General features: G+C 47.6%; 10 protein-coding genes across 13 annotated transcripts; 4 read left to right on the forward strand and 6 right to left on the reverse strand.

Moving 5' to 3' along the window:
* Nucleotides 1-158: 158 nt before the first annotated feature.
* On the reverse strand, nt 159-1,822 carry FOXG_08386 (uncharacterized protein; the record flags this gene model as incomplete). The annotated part of the gene is made up of 2 exons (XM_018387295.1): nt 159-1,447; nt 1,501-1,822. 2 exons carry the CDS (start codon nt 1,820-1,822, stop codon nt 159-161), a joined length of 1,611 nt encoding a protein of 536 aa, XP_018245135.1.
* Nucleotides 1,823-2,421: 599 nt separating this feature from the next.
* Nucleotides 2,422-3,516, forward strand: FOXG_08387 (uncharacterized protein). The gene is made up of 2 exons (XM_018387296.1): nt 2,422-2,887; nt 2,942-3,516. Exons 1-2 carry the CDS (start codon nt 2,568-2,570, stop codon nt 3,177-3,179), a joined length of 558 nt encoding a protein of 185 aa, XP_018245136.1. The 5' UTR covers nt 2,422-2,567; the 3' UTR covers nt 3,180-3,516.
* Nucleotides 3,383-7,771, reverse strand: FOXG_08388 (Cu2+-exporting ATPase). Its single transcript, XM_018387297.1, has 2 exons — nt 7,362-7,771; nt 3,383-7,306 (listed from the first exon to the last, which is right to left on the reverse strand). The coding sequence occupies exons 1-2, from the start codon at nt 7,669-7,671 to the stop codon at nt 3,924-3,926; spliced, it is 3,693 nt and encodes a 1,230-aa protein (XP_018245137.1). The 5' UTR covers nt 7,672-7,771; the 3' UTR covers nt 3,383-3,923.
* A 1,536-nt stretch (nt 7,772-9,307) lies between these two features.
* Nucleotides 9,308-12,223, reverse strand: FOXG_08390 (dihydroorotate oxidase). Its single transcript, XM_018387299.1, has 2 exons — nt 12,177-12,223; nt 9,308-12,127 (listed from the first exon to the last, which is right to left on the reverse strand). Exon 2 carries the CDS (start codon nt 11,889-11,891, stop codon nt 10,482-10,484), a length of 1,410 nt encoding a protein of 469 aa, XP_018245138.1. The 5' UTR covers nt 11,892-12,127; nt 12,177-12,223; the 3' UTR covers nt 9,308-10,481.
* On the forward strand, nt 9,343-10,163 carry FOXG_08389 (uncharacterized protein; the record flags this gene model as incomplete). Its single annotated transcript, XM_018387298.1, has 2 exons — nt 9,343-9,386; nt 9,615-10,163. Exon 2 carries the CDS (start codon nt 9,666-9,668, stop codon nt 10,161-10,163), a length of 498 nt encoding a protein of 165 aa, XP_018245139.1. The 5' UTR covers nt 9,343-9,386; nt 9,615-9,665.
* On the forward strand, nt 12,089-14,195 carry FOXG_08391 (uncharacterized protein). The gene is made up of 2 exons (XM_018387300.1): nt 12,089-13,222; nt 13,282-14,195. Exons 1-2 carry the CDS (start codon nt 12,968-12,970, stop codon nt 13,933-13,935), a joined length of 909 nt encoding a protein of 302 aa, XP_018245140.1. The 5' UTR covers nt 12,089-12,967; the 3' UTR covers nt 13,936-14,195.
* Nucleotides 12,972-16,153, reverse strand: FOXG_08392 (uncharacterized protein). 2 transcript variants are annotated; one of them, XM_018387301.1, is made up of 6 exons: nt 15,863-16,153; nt 15,629-15,809; nt 15,353-15,569; nt 15,012-15,302; nt 14,245-14,961; nt 12,972-14,191 (listed from the first exon to the last, which is right to left on the reverse strand). In XM_018387301.1, the coding sequence occupies exons 1-6, from the start codon at nt 16,092-16,094 to the stop codon at nt 14,108-14,110; spliced, it is 1,722 nt and encodes a 573-aa protein (XP_018245141.1). In that variant the 5' UTR covers nt 16,095-16,153; the 3' UTR covers nt 12,972-14,107. The 2 variants fall into 2 exon arrangements, with proteins under 2 accessions (XP_018245141.1, XP_018245142.1); XM_018387302.1 differs by having other exon boundaries at nt 13,105-14,961.
* Nucleotides 16,154-16,588: 435 nt separating this feature from the next.
* On the reverse strand, nt 16,589-17,120 carry FOXG_08393 (uncharacterized protein; the record flags this gene model as incomplete). The annotated part of the gene is made up of 3 exons (XM_018387303.1): nt 16,589-16,792; nt 16,841-16,984; nt 17,040-17,120. 3 exons carry the CDS (start codon nt 17,118-17,120, stop codon nt 16,589-16,591), a joined length of 429 nt encoding a protein of 142 aa, XP_018245143.1.
* A 340-nt stretch (nt 17,121-17,460) lies between these two features.
* On the reverse strand, nt 17,461-19,178 carry FOXG_08394 (uncharacterized protein; the record flags this gene model as incomplete). Of its 3 annotated transcripts, none has more annotated exons than XM_018387306.1 (3): nt 18,985-19,178; nt 18,235-18,888; nt 17,461-18,185 (listed from the first exon to the last, which is right to left on the reverse strand). In XM_018387306.1, the coding sequence occupies exons 2-3, from the start codon at nt 18,449-18,451 to the stop codon at nt 17,461-17,463; spliced, it is 942 nt and encodes a 313-aa protein (XP_018245146.1). In that variant the 5' UTR covers nt 18,452-18,888; nt 18,985-19,178. The 3 variants fall into 3 exon arrangements, with proteins under 3 accessions (XP_018245146.1, XP_018245145.1, XP_018245144.1); XM_018387305.1 differs by having other exon boundaries at nt 18,235-18,895; XM_018387304.1 differs by having other exon boundaries at nt 18,235-19,178.
* A 109-nt stretch (nt 19,179-19,287) lies between these two features.
* FOXG_08395 (uncharacterized protein) lies at nt 19,288-20,845 on the forward strand. The gene is made up of 2 exons (XM_018387307.1): nt 19,288-19,616; nt 19,668-20,845. Exons 1-2 carry the CDS (start codon nt 19,437-19,439, stop codon nt 20,619-20,621), a joined length of 1,134 nt encoding a protein of 377 aa, XP_018245147.1. The 5' UTR covers nt 19,288-19,436; the 3' UTR covers nt 20,622-20,845.
* Nucleotides 20,846-22,152: the final 1,307 nt, after the last annotated feature.

Below are 22,152 nucleotides of genomic sequence, written 5' to 3' on the forward strand. Positions count from 1 at the left end.
GTAAATAGAGATCAGTATGAATCAATACAACTGCTCAACAAAATGTCTTGTTTATGCTCGACATCTTTCTATGGATTTCATAAACCTGAACAATTCATACAATTCTCATAGCGTGTTTCAATGCATCATAACTCATGATATCCAGATTGTCCCCAACCTTACGCAGCATTGCTGCGAGCCCGACGCGTAGCCCTTATCTTTTGCTGCGCCCTGGCCCTCTGTAACATCTCATCATCCATGCCCTGACGCCATGAACAATCGGAAGCAAATTCACATGTTCTACACTTGAATGCTTCCTCTATATCGACGCCTTTTGCATCGCGTTTACCTTTCCACCAATCCATATAGTTAGCAAGATAGGTCTCCAGAGCTTGTCTCGAAACAGGAAAGTCGTGAAGATCGATTTCACGACCATCGCTGCGGTGGACGTATTGAACTCGAAGCATGTGTCCAAGAGAGTGTTCGCCCTGAGGGAAGGTGAGCTCTATCTCATGCTCGACAAGAGGAACGAGTTCGCGTAGAGTTCGATACTGCAACAGATCTGGTCCAGCTGAAGAAGAGCTCTGGAAACTCGAGGAAGGATGTTCTTGGGTGAATTCTGTTTCTGTTTCTGATGCATCCACAAAAATCTCATCATGCAAGCTGCCGACTTGTGCGATGAAAGTGTCTGAGAAGGTGTCATCTGGATCAAGTCCGTACCGTCGAAAGACCTTGAGAAAATCCAGTTTTCCAGCAGCCATACTAGACAAGAACTGATGATACAAAAGCAATTGAATCTTTGCAGGTCGTATTTGAGCGTTGGAAACAGGAGAAAATGATCCGCGAGTCTTGACGTCTGCAAGATAAATCTTTGGCCCCGAGTCATTCTTATGATTCGTGTTTTTCGGCGGAAAGTAGTCGGTCACCGAGGATTGTCGTCCGGTCGTGTCAGACTCTTGACTAGAGAGTTCTGCTTCAAATTCAGGATTGGGGTTCTCGTAGCTCACGCTATCGATGACTCCATTGACGAGGTTCCCATCAATCATGCCCCATACTTCGAGTTCACGAGTGAGTCCCGTGTCTCGCAAGGTTCTGAGTCCTTGAACTAGATTCCACAGTTTGAGTCCAAATGCATCTTCCTTGGTCATGATGTCAATTTGAACTGTAGTGTGGACTTCATCCTCAAGCTTTTTGTGAACTTTGGTTCCTTGCTTCATGGCTGCTGTTCTGGTTCTTCGACCTCCAGGTAAGCGGGTGAGAGTATACCAGTACTGCAACTCGCACCAAGCACCAGACGTAAGATCGGTCACGGTCAGTGGTCTCTTAGGATATGACCTGAACCGCTGCAGAGGTGAGCGGCCATCGTCATACGGATCAGCCTCATTTGCCTCAGTTGCTGGTGTTGGAGAAACACTTGGTTCTGATTCTGGAGGTGGCTTTGGTTTCAAATCTTTCAAGGCTTTGCTCACTAATCTCTTTGGTCAGTTAGTGCTGAAGCCTCTTGAGGGTATCATCACGTACAATCCGGGTAGAGTACGTCCTCGATTGAGGATAAAGCTGGTGGCGGCGTTGGCAGACCAGAAGACGTGTCGAATTGATGAAAAGCCTTGCCTCTGTACAGACTATTCGTGGACTCTGTTTGAAGGCGGTCCACGCCAGAAGTTGATGTGCCGCCAGCGACATTTTGAGGGTGTAGACTATCGTGTCTCTCAGGAACAGAGTCTATAGCTGCGATCTCTGCATTATTCGGGACGTTGTTATTTTCAGCAGACAACTGAAGGAGCAATTCTTCCTCCTCGGCAGAGAAATCATAGCCAAACTCGTTATCGCTATCCAACGTCATCGCAGCCGCTCTCGTTCAAGGCGATGAATCATTGTTTTAGGGAATGGATGCGGCGGGGAAAATGGCACTTGCAGCTAAATTTAGCAAGGGTTTTGATGATGAATGACGAGGATGAGTTTTGGCGTCTGTCTCTAGGTAGAAGAGGGAAGACGCGAGCGAGTACACGGGGTCACGTGGGGTGTTGGCAAGAATCAAAAGTGATACGCAACTGCCTAAGAATACCTTAGGCAGGATACCTCGATAGGGTATTGGTATTGTGATTAGTTGATGTTCGCAGATGAATCAGTTGAGTCCAAGACATACAATATTCTTGGGCTAATCTGCATGTGGAGACAATACTAACTATAGCCATGTCTCTATTGCAAACAGACATGCCCGCGTTCGGCTCTCACTCGTCTAACAACCGAAATAGAATAGATATTTGGCTGCCTTCTCGAGTAACAATAGTCAACATAAAACTCGAGTTCTCAGCCTTGAACCTAATTTTATAACAATAGTCCTACAGCTGAAAGTGCCTTGAAACGACTAAGAAACGACCTAGATTCTGCACTGCCCTATTGGCTTGGGCGCTGCCTACAACAACCCTGCCCTGTCCTAGGTAAACTATCGTTTAGGCTTCCAAGTCCTTGACCTCGTACAAGGCAGCAGCCAGATACAAAGCCTTCGCATATTCCCAGATCTAGATCAAAGGCTTCATAATAATTTGTCACTCTTTCGGAACTCAATCGTCCCGCTCCGTCCCACAATGTCCAACGTCCTCCGAAGCCGTCGCCCCACAACCGGCCCCGATGCCTGGAAGGCCTCCGGAGTGCCTAAAAGAACATCGCCTCAGCGGACATTCATGTCCCTACCAACAGAAATACATCTCGCCATATCCGATTTCCTCATCTACCCAGATGCACTATCTTTGAAACACACCAACGCCTATTTCTATAGCCTTGTCGATACTGGTATCAACCTCAAAGTGGAATGGCTAGTGGAACGACGGAGCCTCCATCTAGAATGCCCCAATGACCGGCGATGCGATCTCGGTAGTGATCTGCGTTTCTGCCGCGGGAGTGTACCGTAAGTCAATATACTCTGATGTTATTGAAATGAGTCATCGACTAATTGTTATAGTCTACTCATGCAACGAAGACGAGAACATGTGGAATGTGAATCTCGACCAGGCCTTGGCTGTCTTGTTTATGGGACAAAGACATGCTCCCATCGCTCATTGCTGAGTAGAACACTACCACGTTGGATGCAAATCAAACTCACCATTGAAATTTGGTGGATTTTGCTCGCCCTTGTACCCATTTTCTCTTGCTGGGTGTGGCTAGCTGAGTTACCATGGGGACTTGTATTTGGATCTTGAGTTTCGGTATTTGATTTCTAGCGATTGCTTCAGCAGATCGTCGAGAGTTTGTTCATTTGTTGGTCTGAAGGCATAATTATGTAATACTAATATTGTAAAATAAGGAACGGACTTCGGGGGTAATAATGGTTGGAGGCATGAACTGAGCTCTTGCCCACTTCTGGGGAAGCATTTATACTCTGGCAGTATGAATAAGAGAAATTTGTTACCTATAAATGCCAGATCGTGTACTTGTGATAAGCTCAAGGCCAATGCGTGTAGAGGATAGGATATCGAACCATTTCACTGTGAGATCACAATTCGGGACCAGGGACACCTGGTGGGAGGCACTATATGAGTCAATTCCATTGCTCAGTTTAACTTCACTGTTGCAACAAAGCCAAGTTGGCGAACAATGAAGACTATCTGCCTACGTAGTAAAAGCGAGTGAATGTTTAAGAGAAGAAGACGCTGAGCGAATATCTCCCCAGCCCTCTCCAAATTTGTGTTAGAACTCGCAGTAGTTTAAAGAAGCTCATCATGGAGCTTGGATAGAAGGGTACTGATGTTTTCTGGGCGCCCAAGGACGCTTTTTCTTGTCGAAATTCAAGACTGTAAAGACCGGTAACGACAGGCGTGCAACATTGTGCTGGTCGAAATTCAAGCGTAACGTGAAAGAAATATTCAGCTACAGGGCTTCTGGTCGAAGATAAATGTGAGTCAACAGAAGCTGTGCTGTTACAAAGTTGATTCTCAATATCCTAGCTAGATCTTCGACCAACGCAGAAGCACAGCCGCAAGAATGACCGGCAAAACGCTCACCAGTTCTCCAAGACCCGCATACTCTGGTGGAATTCTGGCATTGACGAAAGCACCAGCAGCGAGAAGAACGGCAAAAGTGTTGTACACAAAGCTCCAGCAGAAGTTGAACTTGATGCGGTTGACAGACTTTCGACTCGCGTCTATCGTAGTGATAATGCCACTTAGAGCGGGACGCATAAGAACGACGTCTGCTGCGGACTGTGCTACATCTGTGCCTTCGTTCATGTGAACACCGATGGTGGCTTGGGCGAGTGCTACTGCATCGTTTGTACCGTCGCCACAGAAGACGACAACTGGTTTCTTGCGATTAGTGGAGGTACCGAGGAGAGTTTGGATATAGTCCCTCTTTCCAGATGGTGAAGTTCTTGAGCGGACATTGTCTCGTGGGATGTTCAGCTTGGATGCCAGGCTTTGAACAGCTATATCATCATCGCCAGAAACAACATGAACTGAAATGCCTCGAATATGCAGGGCTTCAACCGTTGCAAAGGCATCCTTTCGAGGTTCGTCTTGAAGACTGTACACAGCTTGCAACTTGTCGTTGATTATGAAACAAAAGACGGTATGACCCTGAGAAAGCATAGGCTGAACAAGATGATCATCTGAGAGATTAAGCCAGGTAGAGTTTCCAGCTTTCAGCTTTTGTCCTTTTACGACCGCTTCGACACCTTTGCCGGTCAAACTCTTGGGATCATCCACAACCGAAGGTTCAATGCCAATACCCTTGAGGTAGCCCGTCACAGCCATGGAGACTGGATGACGACTGTTCTCGATCAGACCCAAAAGGAGAGGAAGAGTACTTTCATCGATACACTCATTTGCAACGACAGAAAGCTTTCCCTGAGTCAAAGTCCCAGTCTTGTCAAAAACAACGTGGGATGTCTTATGAGCAACTTCGATAGCATCTGCAGATTTGAAGATGATACCTCTTTCTGCTGCGACTCCACTCATGATCACTATGACCATTGGAACTGCCAGGCCGATCGCACAGGGACAGGATACGATAAGAACAGCGATGGCGTAGGTGATTGCCTCTGTAGTTGCCTTAGAACCACCATAACCACGGACTGTTATGCCGATCGCAACCCAAATAACAAAAGTAATAATAGTCAACGCAACAACCACGGGGACGAAATATGAGGCCACTCGGTCTGCTAGATCCTGCAACTTGGGCTTTGAAAGCTTGGCTTCATCAACCATCGCAGCAATCGCGTTGATGGTGTTGTCACTAGGCAGGCGGTTGAGGCGAACTGTCATGACTCCTGGGCCATTGATGGAACCTGCAATGACAACACTTTTGAAATGCTTCTCCACGGATTTCGACTCGCCTGTAAGCATCGATTCATCGACCTCAGACGACCCACTCATGACTGTTCCATCTGTCGGGATCCTAGTATCTGGTAGAACCTTGAAGACATCGCCGTACTGAAGAAGTCTGGCGTCTATCTCCCGCTCTGTGTCGGCCTTCTCGTCAACCAGAATGGCAGTCGAGGACTGGAGTGATCGGATAGAGATGGACTCAACTGCCTTCTGGCGGGCAAGGGCCGCAACCCATCGTCCGACCATGATCAACGTAACTAGCAGAGTAGAAGTTTCGAAGAACTGGCCAGTCGAAAGCGGTTTGCCAGCAATGAGGTAGCCGAATGAAACAACCGAAAAGACGTAGGCTGCACTTGTGCTCAAAACAATCAACAAGTCCATCTCAATGACTCTAGAAAAGACTAAAGCCTTGATGGCTTTGGGGTAGAAAGGCCCAGCAACTACAACCTGAACAATGGTGGCCAAAGCCACGGAAGCCGAAGAGTATGCGACCTCTTTCTCACGAAGCGGAGCCCAAGCCATGACCAGAACAGGAATTGTCAGAACAGCAGACAAGAGAGTAGTGTAGCCAACATGGCGAACATGTTTACTACCTGCTTCAAGTGACGAATCACCACGAGGAGGAGCAAGTTTAACTGGAGGGTCCCAAGATCTTTCAGCAAGGTCTCGCGCTCCGACGATCTTGGGATCGAATGAGACTCGAACAGTATCTTTGTCGACAAGACTCATATCCAGAACTCCTTCAGGCCATGTTTGGACAATAAACTCAGACGTGCTGCCATTCACGATGAATTCCAAGCTAGATCCCTTCGTCTGAAGTCTTTCACATTTGAACTCAGTGGTTCGTTCAAGATGCTTGATAACCTCATCAACTGAACCAAGCCTCAGATCCATGTTGAACTCGGCACGCGAGAGAACGAGACTGGTCTTCAGATCATTGACAGCTGGGACTGTAGCGAGAGTTCTGTTGAGCTTAGTCTCACAGCCAGTACATGTCATGCCGGAGATGCTAAGAACCACATGCTCTTTTCCTGTTGCCTGATTCTCTATATCTTCGGGATTTTGAGTTGTTTCGACCTTCATTCCCTTATCGGGCGGCGTAGAAACGCAACAAGCATCCGCCGGAGAGTCTCGACAGGTGACAGATGGAGCCTTCTCGCAGCAAGAATCGGCACAGCTGTCGGAAGATTTGGTGACAATTTTCTCAGCTGGCTTGCAGCGGGAACTTACACAGGTGGACTTGGGCAGCTCCTTGACGATCGCCGCTATTTCCTCGTCACAGCAGGACTTGGTGCAGTTGCTCTTTTCAACTTCAGCCATCAACCTATTCTTAGCAGTAGAGGGTTCTTTGGGCTGACTGGTGCAGCATTTATCGGGACACCCGTCGTTTTCAGCAGCTTTCTTGGAAAGTTCACCATTGCTGCAGCATTTGCTGACACAACTCTTTTCAGTGGGTTGAACCTTGGGTGCAGCCTTCTTGGAACAACATCCACCAGAACAGCCGTCCTTGTCTTTGTCTTTGACCGGCTTAGGTTCAGGACAGTTGGATTTGCCGTTATCCACCGAACAGCATGAGCTGATACAATTCTTAGGGGTTGCTTCTTGGTCGGGTCTAACAACGGAACAGCACGACTTAGTGCAGCTCTCCTTGACAGAGGGCTGTTTGGCGGACCTGGTACTCTCATTGGAACCATTTCGCAAGCGAAGACGGTTCTGCGCAGCCTTTTCTTTCGTAACAGAGCCGGTGCTGCAGCAAGAGTCCGTTGATGTGCGGATCAGAGAGCGGGAAGACGACTTCTTGGAGCATTGCTTGGCGATAGCAGAGCGGCCTTTGGTCTCACAGCAAGACTCTTGACCCAGAGCAATGAGAGCGCGGCAGATACATCCGAGTGCCTTCAGAGTTGCACCATAGCGGTCGAGAGCAGATAGACTGTGCTTGCTGCATGCCTTGCCGTCGGCTGCGCCATTGCAGCTGGAGCTAGAGCTGCCGCAACCCGTTGCATCCGCTGCAAAGTGTTAGCAATGTGCCGCTAGCAGTGCTTTTCAGTATCCGGAACTTACGCTTGTGAGAAGCACTCAGCTCGCACTCTCGTATGGCGATCCGGTCAATGCAAGAAGCATTGCAGCATGGGCTTGTTTTTCCGCGGCAGCATTCCGGTGCGTCATCCTTGTTCGGCTTCTCACAGCTACCAGAAGCACAGCAATCATCAGCCGGTTCTTTATTCACTGGCTCTTCATCCTTAACTTCAGTCGCAGCGTCATCTCCATCGCAGCAAGCATCCTTGCAACTTCCGATACCGCTTGGAGGAGGTGTCTCAGCGGTGACCGACTCCGCAGCTGATGCTGGAGGGCCACAGCAGTCGCATCCCATGATTCAGTTAAATATCGAGTGTTGATTTCTTGTTTGCTGTTGTTAGTTATTCTGTTAACAGGAAGTTCAGGCGTTAGGCCTCTAACCAAATCCCATCTTAGTTTATATGCGACCTTGTGCAGATAGAGCGCACGTGAATGGCTCCTTAGATGAGCAGCCAGATAAACATGAGACACTACTGATACCCGGTAAATGTTTCGGAATACTACTCTGTCCACAACTTAATGATCCAGATAGTTATTCCCGAAAGTCGATACATTTTGTTAGTCAATGTAAACTCTATGCTTCTCTACGAGGACAAAGACAAACTATGGATATACCTATTAGTCTAATACACGAACAAAGCACCCTCCTATTTGAATTCCTGCCAGCAGGTGATATCATACCCCTTGTCTGAGGTAAAAGAATGCACTTAGGCTTCTTGCATGCTTTCAGACCGTATGTGTTAACATCTATTGGTGGAACGTCTCTACACTACATTTATCGCCTGTTATACAGAGCAGCACGTAGCTACCTACCTAGTAGTTGATGAATTAGAAAAACAAAGGACATGCAATTACCTAAGCCGCTTCATGTGACTTATATAGAAACGATGGAATGATTCTAGCGTCTTGCGAATTCCAACCTTCTCGACAATCCATATATCCCAGATCTCAGCATCAGGAACAGCTGCCTGTAGACCTCCCCTTTCGGTATTGCAGCATCGAAAGAATTCAGGGCCCGGTCTCTCTACATAGATACAGGAGGGCTCAAGTCGACAATGAGCCGCCGTACTATAGATATAACGGTCAAGTTGCAAAGGTAAAGGAGGCACCCCGACATCGATCTCTTGGACCACGACACTGATAAAGGAGTTCCGACTAGAATTGCGGTCAAAAACAGGTCAGGCCAACCTTTCTTCGTTTGCAATTAATGTTATGGATATTGCATGATTGTAAGTTATGGATAGTCCACACATATCTCCATTGCAGTACTAACGATTTGGAGTCAGATTCCTATTCCGAGACGGTTCTCATATCGCTATGGCCCTGATAATTTCCGGCTTGATGGGATTTGAGCTCGATGCTCAGAACAATTCATTTCACTAGCTCTTTTGAGGCTTCTGAATATATGCAGTTTCTTCCAAAACGCCGGACTTTCAGTTCTTTGACCGACGTCGGGTGTGGTCACGTCCAAGCTTCCTACAATTATTCAACACCTAGGCCTCCCACCTGGAAAGATTCGACTATTAGTATACAAATGGGGGTTCAGCTTATGAGAATTGGGTTCTCTAACCTTCTCGACCTCCCCTAACTAGTGAGCAACTTTGCAACACTGATTCGACCATATCAAACAAGAGACCAATGAGATAGTAGCCAGGGCCAATGAACAGCCCAGAAACCATGTACACCTCTAGAACGACGTCCAGATCGACTTGTTCACCTATGTAGACTGTTTCACCGGATCACAGTTAGAGGAACTCAAAAACCATGCATTGTGTGTTCTACTCAACACTTCACAATCATTACATTCAAACATCGGCATCAACTGATCCGAGCAACATATATCGGAACAGAATATCAGTTTATTGGGTTCCCGCGAACCTGGCGCTACAATTCAGTAACACCATCACAATGGCATCGTTCGGGAGTTGCTTCATGGAACAGAATTTACACAATCAATGTCTTCACACGAACTGGGACGGCTTAGAGAGCTGCGGATGATTTCAATTTGAGGTACAAATAGCCACGATATCTCCTTATCTATTCAATCATCACCAAACACCATTTACTTCCTACACCTGTCTTGCACAGCAAAGCTCTCCACAACCTCTCGCAACACCTCTCGCAGCATTTTCACCGCCACAGTACTCTATTCCCAACTCTCTGTCTCTCAGAGATCAATAAAAACCCTACCTATGCTCTCACATTAACTTAAATTCTAACATCATGTCCTCAACCCAGAACCCTTTCGAGGACCCCATCCACGGTGCACCTGCCACCGGTATTCGCGGCATGCTCCGGGGCTTGTCAGTACGCCAACAGGAGAAGAGCCAAGAAAAGAAGGCGGCGAGACTGAGAACGCAAAATTGGACACTCCCGGATTCTGGGGAGTGTAAGAGCTGGAGTCTGGAGGAAATCCAGCAGGAATATGAAATCCTGCTTAAGAAGTACAAGGAGACTACCCGAGACCAGAACTATCTGGTCAACGCGAGCATCAGCAACAAGAAGGCGATATCCAATGCTGGCAATGTGGCAAATCAGTGCCGCGAATGGGTTAACGACTGTAAGAAGACCTTACAGTCTCTGGAGGAGGCTCTACGCCTCATCATCAACAAGAAGGAGGCACAGGCGGCAATTGCGCAAGCCTGCAAGCATCCAGTGCCAGACAATGTTCACCTGGCCATGAAGGAGATCAGTGACGCCGATAAGCGCATTGCTGCTCTTCAGGCCCAGATTCGAGGCTACGCCGACGCTCTGCGTCAGTGGCTCGACAAGGAGCCTGGCTTTTAAGTCACTCCTCCTTGCGCGCTGGGTTTCTTGAAGTTGAGGAGTTTTCGTGCTGACATCCAATTTGGATGATCAGTCCTTCGTCACTTGATATGGCTGGACCCAATCAAGGAAAGCTAGAAAATGGAGAAGCTGATGACTCTTCAGGAGTCTGAAGTTTGGACCTTTTGAGTACTGGGGGTTTTGACATTAAAAACAGACAAATATAAAAAAAAAAAAAAAAAAAATGATAAGCAGATAAAAACCATTTAAACTTCATAACTTGTCCCATTTTTATACCTATGACGAACAAATAAAACGTGAAATGTTGCTATAGCATGTCTAATTCTTTCCGCCATCTTTTAACTCCCGCTTGATCCTGGTAACAGTACCCGCACCACCATATGTCATTGCTGTGTAGATCATGGCTACACTCGCGCCAGCGTTGAGAATGTTGCGTGCCTGCTCGCCATTGGTGATGCCTCCTGTAGCAAAGATGACCTTCTGTGGCGATCCAGCTGTTGCCGCGAAAGAGCGCGAGTCTAACAACTTGCGGTATCGTCGAACAAGGTCGAGTGTTCGGCTGTACATAGCAGGTCCTGAGTAGCCACCAGTCTCCATGAGGTTCTTTTGCTCCTGAGCAGTGAGCTTAATACCCTCGGGAACAACACCATCTCGTCTCTTAGTTGTGTTGCCCACGATGACTCCGTCAACGCCACTTCGATGAACAGCCTCAACGATACCCTCCATTTGAGTATCCTCATCCTCATCAGGTGACACCTTGACCATGACCTTGGGCCTTTGCTTTCGGTCAGTCTTGGCAGCTTCGTCAACTACAGCGCTGAGAAGCCGGGTCAGGGGCTCGGTAGCCTGAAGGTCACGCAGACCAGGTGTGTTAGGGCTGCTGACATTGACGACCAGAATATCAGCGTAGCGAGCTAGTCTTCGCACACAGTATACATAGTCATCGGCGATAGCCTTCTCATCCCGCTCGTCCGTCTCCTTGTTCTTGGCGATCTGAACAGCCAAAAGACGGCCCTTGCGCAGACTTCCAGGCGGAACATTGGCCTCTCCATTGAGAACATCCTTCTCAGTCACACCAAGAGATCGGGCGAATCGTCGAAGTCTATCCCTAAGTCGAATAGCCATGTCGTCGGCTCCGCGAGAGTTCAGACCATATCGGTTCACCATGCCATCAAGGCTGCGAACACGGAAAACTCGAGGCTTTGGGTTGCCCTCTTGAGGAAGAGGAGTGCAGCCGCCAACCTCGACAATACCAGCTCCAAGCTCAAATAGCACATCTGGGATCTCAGCATCCTTGTCAAGACCAGCAGAGATGCCAATTGGGTTCGACACTTCAGTTCCAAATACATTGACGGCGAGTTCAGGAGAGTCGAGGGTCGTATCACGCTCTCGAGGGTGAAGGTTAAACTCATAAGTCACCTTCATCGCTGTGGTGCCGGCATGATGAGCGTCCTCAGCGTCGGGGAAAGCCCAGCGAATGAATGGAGGAACGACCCAACGGTGGAAGAAAGCGCGGGTATCGGTAGCGTAGAGGTATGAGCCGTATAGAGCAACAGCACCAACAGTGCCATAGAGAGCAAGCTTGAGAGCAGCTCCGTCACCAGCCGAAGAGGAAGATGATGCGTTGCGGCGCTGGACGAGCTGTGACCTAGGAATGGCAGGACGAGCGGAGGAAGCAATTCGGGTGCCGGAGACGGCAGCTCGTGATCTGAAGAGAGCGGCAGACATGGCTGGGAAGTGATGCTGGGCCGGGCCAGCTCCCAATGGTTTCACGGGTCGCGATAGTGTTGTTCGGGTGAAGCTTCAAAACGCATCCACAAATTGCCGACCCTTGGTTGTAGAGCACAGTATCAGACAGTGTGATGCACAGTACACAGCAAGATATAAGGCGCATCAGCGCCTGGAGTGCCAACTCTGGGATATATACCTGTTTCTTATTCATTTCTGTCTCGTGATTTAAGGAGCTTCACTTTTCAGTTACCAGTGGCAATTCAGAATATTGCACTTCTTTACCTTATTACGCCGATAACGCTCGTCGTAGACTGGAATTGAGTTCTCATCTAGATAATCTCGACATGTTCTGTGGCACGATGAACTACCAGAATTAGAATAAAACCACCGAAAATGCGCATTGAGTTTCGAAGTTTCCATTTTCATGAATAGTTTGCGATTGTATCGAATGATGATCACCCGAGGTGGTGGATTCAAGAAGCAGGATGCTGCCACAACTCGAATACCAATATCTAAAGAATTCGACTCATGTAAATGGTTTCACCGGTTCTCGGCAAAACGACGAATTTTTGCCGTCTCTATTGACATCGATCATAGGTCAGATCTAAATATATGTCACTGATGGCTTCATGATACCGCTGCCATCAAAGATCCACATTCGTAATTGGCCGTTGGTGTTGCCGATGATCATTGATCCATCGGAGCTGTGTCGGGACGGAACCGCACAATTCGGAGGGCGAAGTTAATCCGTCTCCACTCTTTCGGCCGTCTCTTACACCGGAGCTCAATACTAGTCAAGCCGTCTTTTGTTACAGAGCCGAGACTGTAGCCATCATAGCTTCGGTGTATTCGGGCACCGGCCACTGATCTGCTTTATAATAGACACAATCTCATCGCAATTATTACAGATCGTGATGGCTGGCTTTTTCGTTGGAAATTACTATATAACAGGTTTGATAGATCACCCTCATTAGATATTTCATTCATCAGTTTATACTATTATAACCAGTATCTCATCATTTCATTACTGCTTCATCCTCTGCATCAGAAGTAGGCAACTTAAACATATCAAAATGTCACGAACGATTCTCATATCTGGAGCAACCGGAAAACAAGGCGGTGCTGTTCTTGACCGACTCGTCAAGCAGAATGCCGATGTGGAGATTCTCGCTGTCAGCAGAAACCCAAATTCTCCTTCAGCCCAGAAGCTCCTCAAGAAATCATCCAACATCAAGCTTGTACAAGGAGACTTATCTGACGCCACCACAATCTTCAAAAATGCCAGTGAAGTTACAAAACAACCTATCTGGGGAGTTTTCAGTGTTCAAGTAAGTACGCCCCCTTATTGATGGGCAGAATTGAGATGCTAACATGATCTTGTCACTAGTCCCCTATGGGTCAAGGAGATGGCGCTGAAGTAGCCCAAGGAAAGGGTCTTGTCGATGCTGCATTGGATGCTGGGGTCAAGTTCTTTGTCTACACTTCAGTTGACCGACACGGCGAAGACTCTCTGCACAACCCAACTCAAGTTCCTCACTTTATTACAAAGCACGAGATTGAGAAGCACTTGATTTCCCGTACCACTGGTACTGATATGCAATGGTTCATCATTCGACCTGTGGCCTTCATGGAGAACTTGACGGACAATTTCCTAGGAAGGTCCTTCGTCACAGCATGGAAGCTGGTTGTCAAGAATAAACCTCTTCAACTCGTCACAGTGACCGATGTGGGCGTCGCTGGCGCACAAGCTTTCCTTAAGCCGGAGAAATACGCGGGTCGCGCCGTGTCACTTGCAGGTGACGAACTGACGCTCGAGGAATTTGAAAGAATCTTCAAGGAGAAGACGGGCCGCGATCTTCCATACACCTATAGTCTTGTTGTTTACCCAATAATGGCGATGGTCAAGGAGTTGGGTTATATGTTCAAGTGGTTCAAGGACCAGGGTTTCGGTGCGAATTTGAAGGCGTTAAGAAAGGAGTACCCCGAGTTGATGACATTCGGAACTTGGCTTGAGACAGAAAGCGACTTTGCTCGCAAATAGTTGAGATGGTTGTTAGGGGTGGTCTGTCTGAGTCTCGTTTCATTGCATATTATGAGGCTGAAGATACAGTCGTAATTGTCATTAGGGTTGTAATAATAGTGGTGTTCATCTTCGAGGTCTTATCCGATGATCTTGAGAATGTGATATCCAGGATATCTGTTTACCAGCACCCTCAAGAGCATGAACTCTGTTGACAGGAATATAGACGCTGCGTAGCGAGTAATGGAATATCTAGTGGCGTCTCTTGTAAGTTGACCTAGGATGTATTGTAAGTGTCGGTATAGCCAGAAAAGAGCCTTGGTATCCAACCTTGTTCATGGAACGAGATGTGATACCGCATTGCTTCATTTCCTTGACAATTTCATTCGCCAAGGCATTAGCAACGAGATTTGTATTACCAAAAGCAACCAAGATCTTGAGTATGAAGTCTAGATTCTGCCCATGTTCTCCATCAGGGTCTGTCGGAGATGTGCTTGCCATAAATACTAGAGCAGCCATATATGCAGCAAAACAAATAAGGGGGTTAGTAAAAGTCGCACCAAGATCGGGTATCATTCTAAAAATGGTGAGTATCTCTTCCGCTGCTGGAAGCAACCGATCTTGAGATAGTCGGATCAGGTAACTCGGTAGCCCCTGTAAATTCGACTTCATCCTCCACAAAGCTGCTCGATGAAGGCAGATAGTGGCCGTTTGTAACATGACGTTGACAAAAATGGCGTTGTGAGTCCTGTAGTTGGCAGGAAGACACAGATTCTTTGGCAGCATCAATAACATGAACTTGAGATCATTGTCAATGCTTTTATGTCTCTGCCAGTACAGGTCTCCTTTGAAGTCCTGAGACTCTTGATCCTGGCTGTTATTCGTTCCAGTATGTTCTATAGTGCGGTGGAAGATGTGCGCTGCAAGCACTGCTCCCGCAAATGTAGAGTGTGGTTCAGACTCGAGTAATTGGTCTCCTAGGAAGCGCGTGTGCTCTTCCTGACCGTTCGTATAAGCTTCCTCTGAGGCTGGAAGTCGAGTTCTGATCTTAAAAATCATTCAACGGTATGTTCGAAAGGTTTTGATGGGAAACTTACATTCTGGTCATGTATAAGCGCCGGCCATCCAGTCGTGGCACAAGTAAACCGATCATAGCAGAATATGGTCCACCATGTGCGACGTCGTTCTTCAACTTCTATCCAGTCAACATGTTGGCCCCTATCCGGTCTGGTTATGTCAACTTGATGCAGGTTTAGCATCTGTGCAGCTCTAATGGCAGAACAAAGTGTTATAGAAGCCTTTGAAAACATAGAGTGCTCGGCTTCGAAGCACGATATTAGAGCCCGAGCTTGTACATGTCCTAGAGATATTGAGCTTTCACTGAGGTCCTGTGTTCTTTGCTCAGCAAGTGTCTTGAATGGATACAGCCGTCACATACACCTAAATCGTCACTTCGAAGATATTTTATGGCACGCTTGTAGAATATCATGCCCAGGTGGCGGTAGGCGTCGGATGTCTCAGCGGCAGAGGCCATGACGATGTATTGAAGACACATTGGAGGCTTCATATGGTCCGGCAGGAAGAGGGGTGCCATGAATCTCTGGCGATGTAGCAGGGGTGTTACCTGATGGATTCTGGCGAAGTATATGTTCATTCTGGTCCAGTTGTTACTAAAGCCGAACGACGGGTTGTAGTGTATGCGAGGGCGTGATACAGTGTTTCGATGAGTTCCCGAGGAGGTGTCTCCTCATATAGGCCCAACCTAACGAGGGTATCTTCATCTTGACTAGTCGGCGTGTTGCCAACAGTCGCAATAGAGTTGCACCTGTATTGGCTGCCATCGGTGAAGGATGCCCTTGTCTCTTGCGAACTCTGTAGCAATCTCTCCAGGCATCCTATCGTAACTGAGTTAGCTATTATTCTGCTAGTGAGCAGTGACACCACATACCTAGTCTAGCCTCCAATTCTTTTGCCTGGCCACGGCTTTTGCTTTGGTACGGTTGCCTTGATAAGGAATAAACGCAATCATAGCTTTGCTTGCTGCATCGGCTGCAGGAGGGTCTTGTACGGTCACACTTCAGTTTGCTTTTCCGACAAAGGAGACAGCTAAAAGGGGCAAGAGGTGCCACATTTGCTTCTGCTTCATTCACTTCATTGGAGTTATTGACTCTCGCGTCCATTTTTTGGGTGTTGTTTGTGAATCGAAGGAGTATAGGACCGATGTTGAAAGAGGGAGATTTGGTAGTGAGATAAAATAGTGGAGAAGGGGGAACAGTACTCCTAATATCAAGCTCATGCTAACTTCCCAGCTGCACTAAAAGACCAAGGATGGAACAAAAAGCAAACCTTCTTCGACTTAGAATCAGATTTTATTGCATAGTACTCGTATTTTGTTCCAAGTAATTGGCTAAATATAAGTGTTATCGTCTGTTGGCGAGATCGTCATCGATTATTATCCCCCGCCATGGAAGACATAATCATTATCACAAGTAACATTAATGATTTAGAGATGATTTTAGTGAGTCCTAAGCAAACACCAAGTTTGATTCTATAGCTAGAAGTCTGTCCGAACCACCTGATCTCGCTGTGTTTTCTATGCCTCTGTCTCTGTCTACACCCTGTGTGATGATTTCCCAAGCTCCAAGTCGGGTCAAAATCAAGAGCGAGCGCTTAGCTAGTTCTCCTTCACAATGAGGGAGACCTCGCACTTGCCAGGCTCAAGAACGTGTGGAGAGTCGTTGTACTCGCGGGCCGGGATTCGGAGAACGACCTCAACCTGATCCTCGGCAGCAAGAACCTTGAAGGTCTGGATGCGGCAGGTGAATCGAGGGTGGTAGAGGCGGTCGTAGCCATCCTCGGTGGTGCGGCAGTGCTTGTCCTATATCTTATCAGCATGGACAGCAGTAAAGAGAAGAGAGTGACTTACAAAGGCGTAGCAGAGCTCCTCGCGGCAAGAGTTGAGTCGGGCAGCACGCCCATCAGTGAGACCGAGAGCATTCTTCGCGGCGACGATGTCCTTAACAACCGCCATCATGACGTCCTTGAGGTTAGAGGTCTCGTTGATGTAGTCCTTTAACTCGAGTCAGTTCTGCTGCGTACAAGGTTGTTTGTGTGGTTAGGAATACCTTCAGGGTCTGGGCGCCAGGGTGCTTCTCCTGCTTGAGGCGCTCGAGGAGCTGAATGATTGTGTCTCGGTTTGCAGACATCTTGAAGTTTGATCGGATCGACAAACTGTTGCTGAAATGGATGTGTCGGTGTCGATGTCGATATCGATGGTGATGTTGACTGGGTCAAAATTTAGAGAATGCCACCGAGCCTGGCGTTTTATACCAGTAATTTCCAGGCCCAACTCCAGCAATTCAAACAGCCAAAAACCATGATTCAATTATCGATCCCAATGTCAATACCAACGAGTGGGGGCTTTTCGTTTGAGTCCTCCTTTCACCACTGACAGCAATGTCAAATCGTTGGAAAGAAGAATAAGAAGAATTGTGTAAGTAAGTTTGTACAGAAAAGAATGTGATAATCATCAACGACAATAACGCCTCAAGGAGCAGCTGGCGTGGCCGTTTTATTGTCCGTTATCTCACCCAAACCCCTTGACTCCTGACGACCTGGACTCTCAGGAGAAATAGGCCACGATTGACTCCGTGTCGAGAACGACGAGTCCCTATCGTTATCAGATGGACTCACGGGTCCGACGTGTGTCACGCTGCTTGACTTTGTCGTCTCTGCTGCACCAAGCTCTGGCGTTCTCATACATCCACGAAGTTCCTCCGCATGAGGTCGGTCGCCCTCCATCTCGTACAAGCCCTTGCTAGCATAGTATCCTTCTTGAGAAGCGTTGGCATTCTCTATCTCGACAATTCTCAGCTGCTCCTCGACTGAGCGTCTTCGTTTCCTCTCGCGCAGCCAGAGGAAGACGGCAATACCGATAAGGATAACACCAATTGCAACACCAACGCCCACTCCGGCTTTTCCTCCTGGTGATAGACCGCTGTGAGTAGGTGTCACTGCGTCTGCTTCGTCAGATGCTTGTGCTTGCTCGGAATCGCCAGTCTCAGTTGGTGCAAGGCTCGTCCAGGTAGATTCTTCCGCGGCGGCTGTCTCTTCAGATGACGCAGTAGTGGCGACTGTTGTCGAGACCTTGAGTGTTGTCGACGCTGCTGAAGCTGTAGATGATACAGCAGTTGATAATGATTTTGGTTCGGTAGCAGTTCCGTAAGGTTCCCAGTATTGTTCGCAGATCTTCCAGTAACTATTCTCATATTCTAACCTATGTTAGTGATGGATTCGCATGCCGAGCCGACAACTACATACCGAACTCGTCATCTTCAGTACACTTCTTTTTCGTCTTCCTTTCCTTATTTGAGAGACATTGCTCCAATGTATCAACGATGGTCTGATGATTCGGCTTATAGCACCAGCAGTCGTAGTCGTCCTTGGCACAGCCAGTAGTAGCAACACTGATGTCGAAGCATCCGCTAATGCATTCCGGAATAGCCTCGTAGAGAGACTTTGCGTTCTTGTTGGCCATTGTAGGAAGGGCTTACGACAATCGATTGATATATAACTTCAAGTGGATGTAATTCAAGTGGATAGATCTGCGCCTGCGCAAACTCGAATGCAAAGACGAAGACTGACAGAGACAGAGACAGATGCAAAGGCACGAAGGAGCAAGCTAGCAAAGCTCAGATACGAGAGTTCCAGGAAAGAGAATCCCTAAATAAGGATTCAAAGTTGATTTAAGGCGATCAAGACTCCATCTGGACACGAAGGATCCCCTGTATCTCTATCTCACTCCATATAAGCCATTGGTTCATCCCGGGTGCTGTTCAATGCGCTGTATCGTCCTCAAACAGCTAATGCTGGGAGTAAACCTCTTAAAGCTAGGGCCATGGCTAGGCTGATAGGACCGTGTACGCTTCAAACATCTCTCCCGTCAGCGCTACAGATGAGAATGGATCGGAGGATCTGTTTCCTGGTAAAAAAGCGAGCCCGTAATTTCAGGATCAGACTTGATTCTTAAGGCGAGCCAGGGGCATTTAGCCTTAAAAACTGGGGACCTACGGCATTTGGTTAAACCGTTAAAGTGGCGGAAGGGAATTTTAGACGCGAGAATTTGTAAGAACGCGAAAAGTATGTGTTAGTCAGTTTGAGTTAACGTTGTGAATAGTGATATATAATAATAAGCCACATGGTTACATGTGTTAGTCAACAAGAGGCCTCGACTCGTGAGACTCGGCCTCGGAACACAAATTACGAGATAAGCGACCATGCCAAGTAAATTCTGCCACTCACAAATCTAGAACGGCCCTATCGTCAGTGAAACCGGCTGTGATTGGTCAGGAAAGGTCATTTCCCCCACCAGTTGGGCTCTACACATCGCCTTATCGGACCTTGACGGGCGGAATAAAATCAACCATTTCCTTCTAGAAAATAATGATGAGGACAGAATCTCACCTCTTGCCATCGACATCATCAACTTTTACATCAAAATAAGTACGATAGAGCCCAGAGAAATGTCGTGGTACCCGAAAAACGTGTATCCGGAAGGCTCGGGAATTGACTCAAAGACAATCGAGAATATCGTCGTCCAGGACATTATCAAGAACGATTTGACCCGAAGCGAGCAGCTTGATCTCGCAACAGCTCTAACAGTTATGCTTGTGGCGGAGGCAGCTGAGGAAACCACAACAAGTGTATGTATCGACTTTTCCTCTCATTTACCAGGGTGAGACTGACGTTCATAGTATGAATATGATGAAGAGGGTGAAGAGAATGAGAGAATAGATGAAGAGGAAGAAGAAGACGACGAAGAGGGGGAGGAGGAAGAGGAAGATGAGGAGTATGGAGATGTTTATGATTCAACGGAGGACGGCTTATATGATGCATTTGACGACGTGAGCTCATATGGTTCTCTGCGCTTTCTTGTCCTCGACATGCCAGTTGAGAATGCGGAACCAGAGCCCATCACCAGGAAGCGAGCTTTGTCACACGAAGAAACGCCATGCCCTCCCTCAAGAAACCCGGCCAAACGACAGAAGATAGATACATCCGGAGTATCAGAACCCCCCAAACCACAAACTTCAGAAACGAAGGATCCGGTGGCGTCTCCTTCAGCCCGACCTGAGTGGCAACAATACGGCGGAAAGGAAATACCCAAATCACTCATCCCTAGAATCGTCCGGTCAGCTCTCCTAGGCACTCCTCTGCACGCACTTCATCCCGAGGCACAATCGTTTCTCATGGCAATCAATTTCGACCTCCCCGGCTCCAAGGAACTGGCATGCGCCGTCATCGACATGGGCCTCAGATTCTCCAAGACAGCCACGAGGAGTGAGTACAGCATTGTATTCAAGGAACTGGTCGAAAGCCAAGGCCGGATCATGGTGTACAACAGTGCTCATAACAACTTCGAGCAGCAGCATATGCTTTTCTGGAACAAGGTTAAGAAACATACCGGCAAGCCTGTTCCTCCTGAGCGATTAGTGGAGCATCAGGCGAGAAAAAGAAGACAAATAGCTGAAATGTACGCCAGAAATAGGGCCAGACATGCAGAGGAAAACGCGAAGAAATTAGCTCTTCAAAAGAAGTTGAAAGAGCAATTTGCTAAGAAGATGAGCGAAGGGGAGGCCAAGAAGCTACCTCTGGATGAGAGAGTTAAGAAGTGGCTGAAAGAGATTGACCCGGTTCAGAAGAAATAGCACGATATGGCATGGCATGATATGGATAGCAAGAGATGGGAACTTCAGCCTTCAGTGGAATGGGTTGCATCATGGCATTTATGAATACAAGATCGAGATACCCCCTTTACATAATAGGAAACGGCATAGTTGTATGTATTATGGATTAACTTAGCATAAGCCACATGATATTCTTTAAGCCTTGACGCCACGCAGATGCAGCTTAAACGGTCCGTCAAGCTGCATGACAGCACGCTATAGTCGTGAGTCTGATGACAGAGACATGACTAGATGGTACTATAATCGCCCGAAGTCTTGAATATCTGCCCACTATAAGAGCGGTCAACTACAAAGGATTCATACCTTCTTGTAGTTCTACAAAACTACGGCATGTAGCATTAGCCCTAGTTCGTGTTCGTATCAAGCGAGCCTCGCTTGATTAACATTAATGGAACTTTGGAACTCAAATGCTTCCTCAGGGCATCCAGCCGGCCGATTTGTCGACCCACCTGCAAATTGAGACATTGAAACTTATCGATTCGCTGTCGATCACTGGGCAAAAAAATAACATTCTCTGAAACACCACATGTGCAGTTGGTGTGTGGAGTCGAAACAGGCTGAGTCGTGTGTGCATGCAGCGTCGTCCCGAGACAGAAATAGCTGCGGAGAGTCCCATTTTACTGGCTGTGAGAGACTCAAGGCCAGACATTAGTGCAGTGGGAGAGATGGGTGCTGTGGTCCGGAGGGTTCGGGAGACATTGACATGGTTGATGAATAGTGCTGATCACATCTTTTGACGATATAAACTCCAACGGACACGGATCTTACATAGCACGATAGTCCATAGGATGAGATAGATTTCAGTGAGTGTCATAGTTTGAGCATCGAAAGCTGAAAGAACCCCAGACCTTGGGTCCAGATTCTACCGAACGACCACCCAAGGGGAGGCAAGAAAACTTAGGACCTCTATTCCAAGTGACAAAAAGAATTGAGTAAATCGGGTATAGATTTTAGGGGAGCTTAGGTTAGGTATTTTTGACACTTTGGTTCAACGTCAGAGGTCTTCTTGCTCCCTGGGGCCACCCCACGTTGGCGGATGCGCTTGAGTAGAGTCCGCCTTGGCCTAACAGTTTTGAAGCCACCATCAGCTCAGTAAGAACATTCGTTATTCAGCGGTCAAGCTCAGTACAGCTGACAGTATTGTTCTACAGAGCGTGCGGGTGAGTAGAAGCGGTCAACTTGATCAATCTAAGAGGAAGAATTTTCAACTTTTAGACTCCGTCTCCAACGGAATGGGTTTTGGCCAGGAGATGCGCAATGCTTCATCGTCATCTAGCCCCTCGACGTACGTATGTAAGTGGCTTTTTTGGGGGCGGAGGGCCATCAAGTACCTGTACATCGAAATCCCCAAATGCTGCGCCAAGGGCTTACCGAGATGGGCAGGTCAAGCATCGATCGATACAAGGACCCCTATCGAATATCTACAAGTCATCAGCAGCCACTGAAGCAGCCCAGATTCACAGGTCTCATGGGTTTCAGGCTCATCATGGAT

This window comes from Fusarium oxysporum, chromosome 2, assembly GCF_000149955.1.
Source record: "Fusarium oxysporum f. sp. lycopersici 4287 chromosome 2, whole genome shotgun sequence".
NCBI lineage: Eukaryota > Fungi > Ascomycota > Sordariomycetes > Hypocreales > Nectriaceae > Fusarium > Fusarium oxysporum.

Excerpts from the sequence above, each read along its gene's own strand:
- FOXG_08387 (XM_018387296.1), top strand. The coding sequence starts at position 2,568 with ATGTCCAACGTCCTCCGAAGCCGTCGCCCCACAACCGGCCCCGATGCC. Across the intron at positions 2,888-2,941 it reads TTCTGCCGCGGGAGTGTACC|TCTACTCATGCAACGAAGAC; the intron begins GTAAGTCAATAT and ends TAATTGTTATAG.
- FOXG_08388 (XM_018387297.1), bottom strand. The coding sequence starts at position 7,671 with ATGGGATGCGACTGCTGTGGCCCTCCAGCATCAGCTGCGGAGTCGGTC. Across the intron at positions 7,307-7,361 it reads GCTGAGTGCTTCTCACAAGC|CGGATGCAACGGGTTGCGGC; the intron begins GTAAGTTCCGGA and ends AACACTTTGCAG.
- FOXG_08390 (XM_018387299.1), bottom strand. The coding sequence starts at position 11,891 with ATGTCTGCCGCTCTCTTCAGATCACGAGCTGCCGTCTCCGGCACCCGA.
- FOXG_08391 (XM_018387300.1), top strand. The coding sequence starts at position 12,968 with ATGTCACGAACGATTCTCATATCTGGAGCAACCGGAAAACAAGGCGGT. Across the intron at positions 13,223-13,281 it reads GGGGAGTTTTCAGTGTTCAA|TCCCCTATGGGTCAAGGAGA; the intron begins GTAAGTACGCCC and ends TCTTGTCACTAG.
- FOXG_08392 (XM_018387301.1), bottom strand. The coding sequence starts at position 16,094 with ATGGACGCGAGAGTCAATAACTCCAATGAAGTGAATGAAGCAGAAGCA. Across the intron at positions 15,570-15,628 it reads CGGGAACTCATCGAAACACT|AATGAACATATACTTCGCCA; the intron begins GTATCACGCCCT and ends CAACTGGACCAG. Across the intron at positions 14,962-15,011 it reads CGCTTATACATGACCAGAAT|ATCAGAACTCGACTTCCAGC; the intron begins GTAAGTTTCCCA and ends ATGATTTTTAAG.
- FOXG_08395 (XM_018387307.1), top strand. The coding sequence starts at position 19,437 with ATGTCGTGGTACCCGAAAAACGTGTATCCGGAAGGCTCGGGAATTGAC. Across the intron at positions 19,617-19,667 it reads CTGAGGAAACCACAACAAGT|TATGAATATGATGAAGAGGG; the intron begins GTATGTATCGAC and ends TGACGTTCATAG.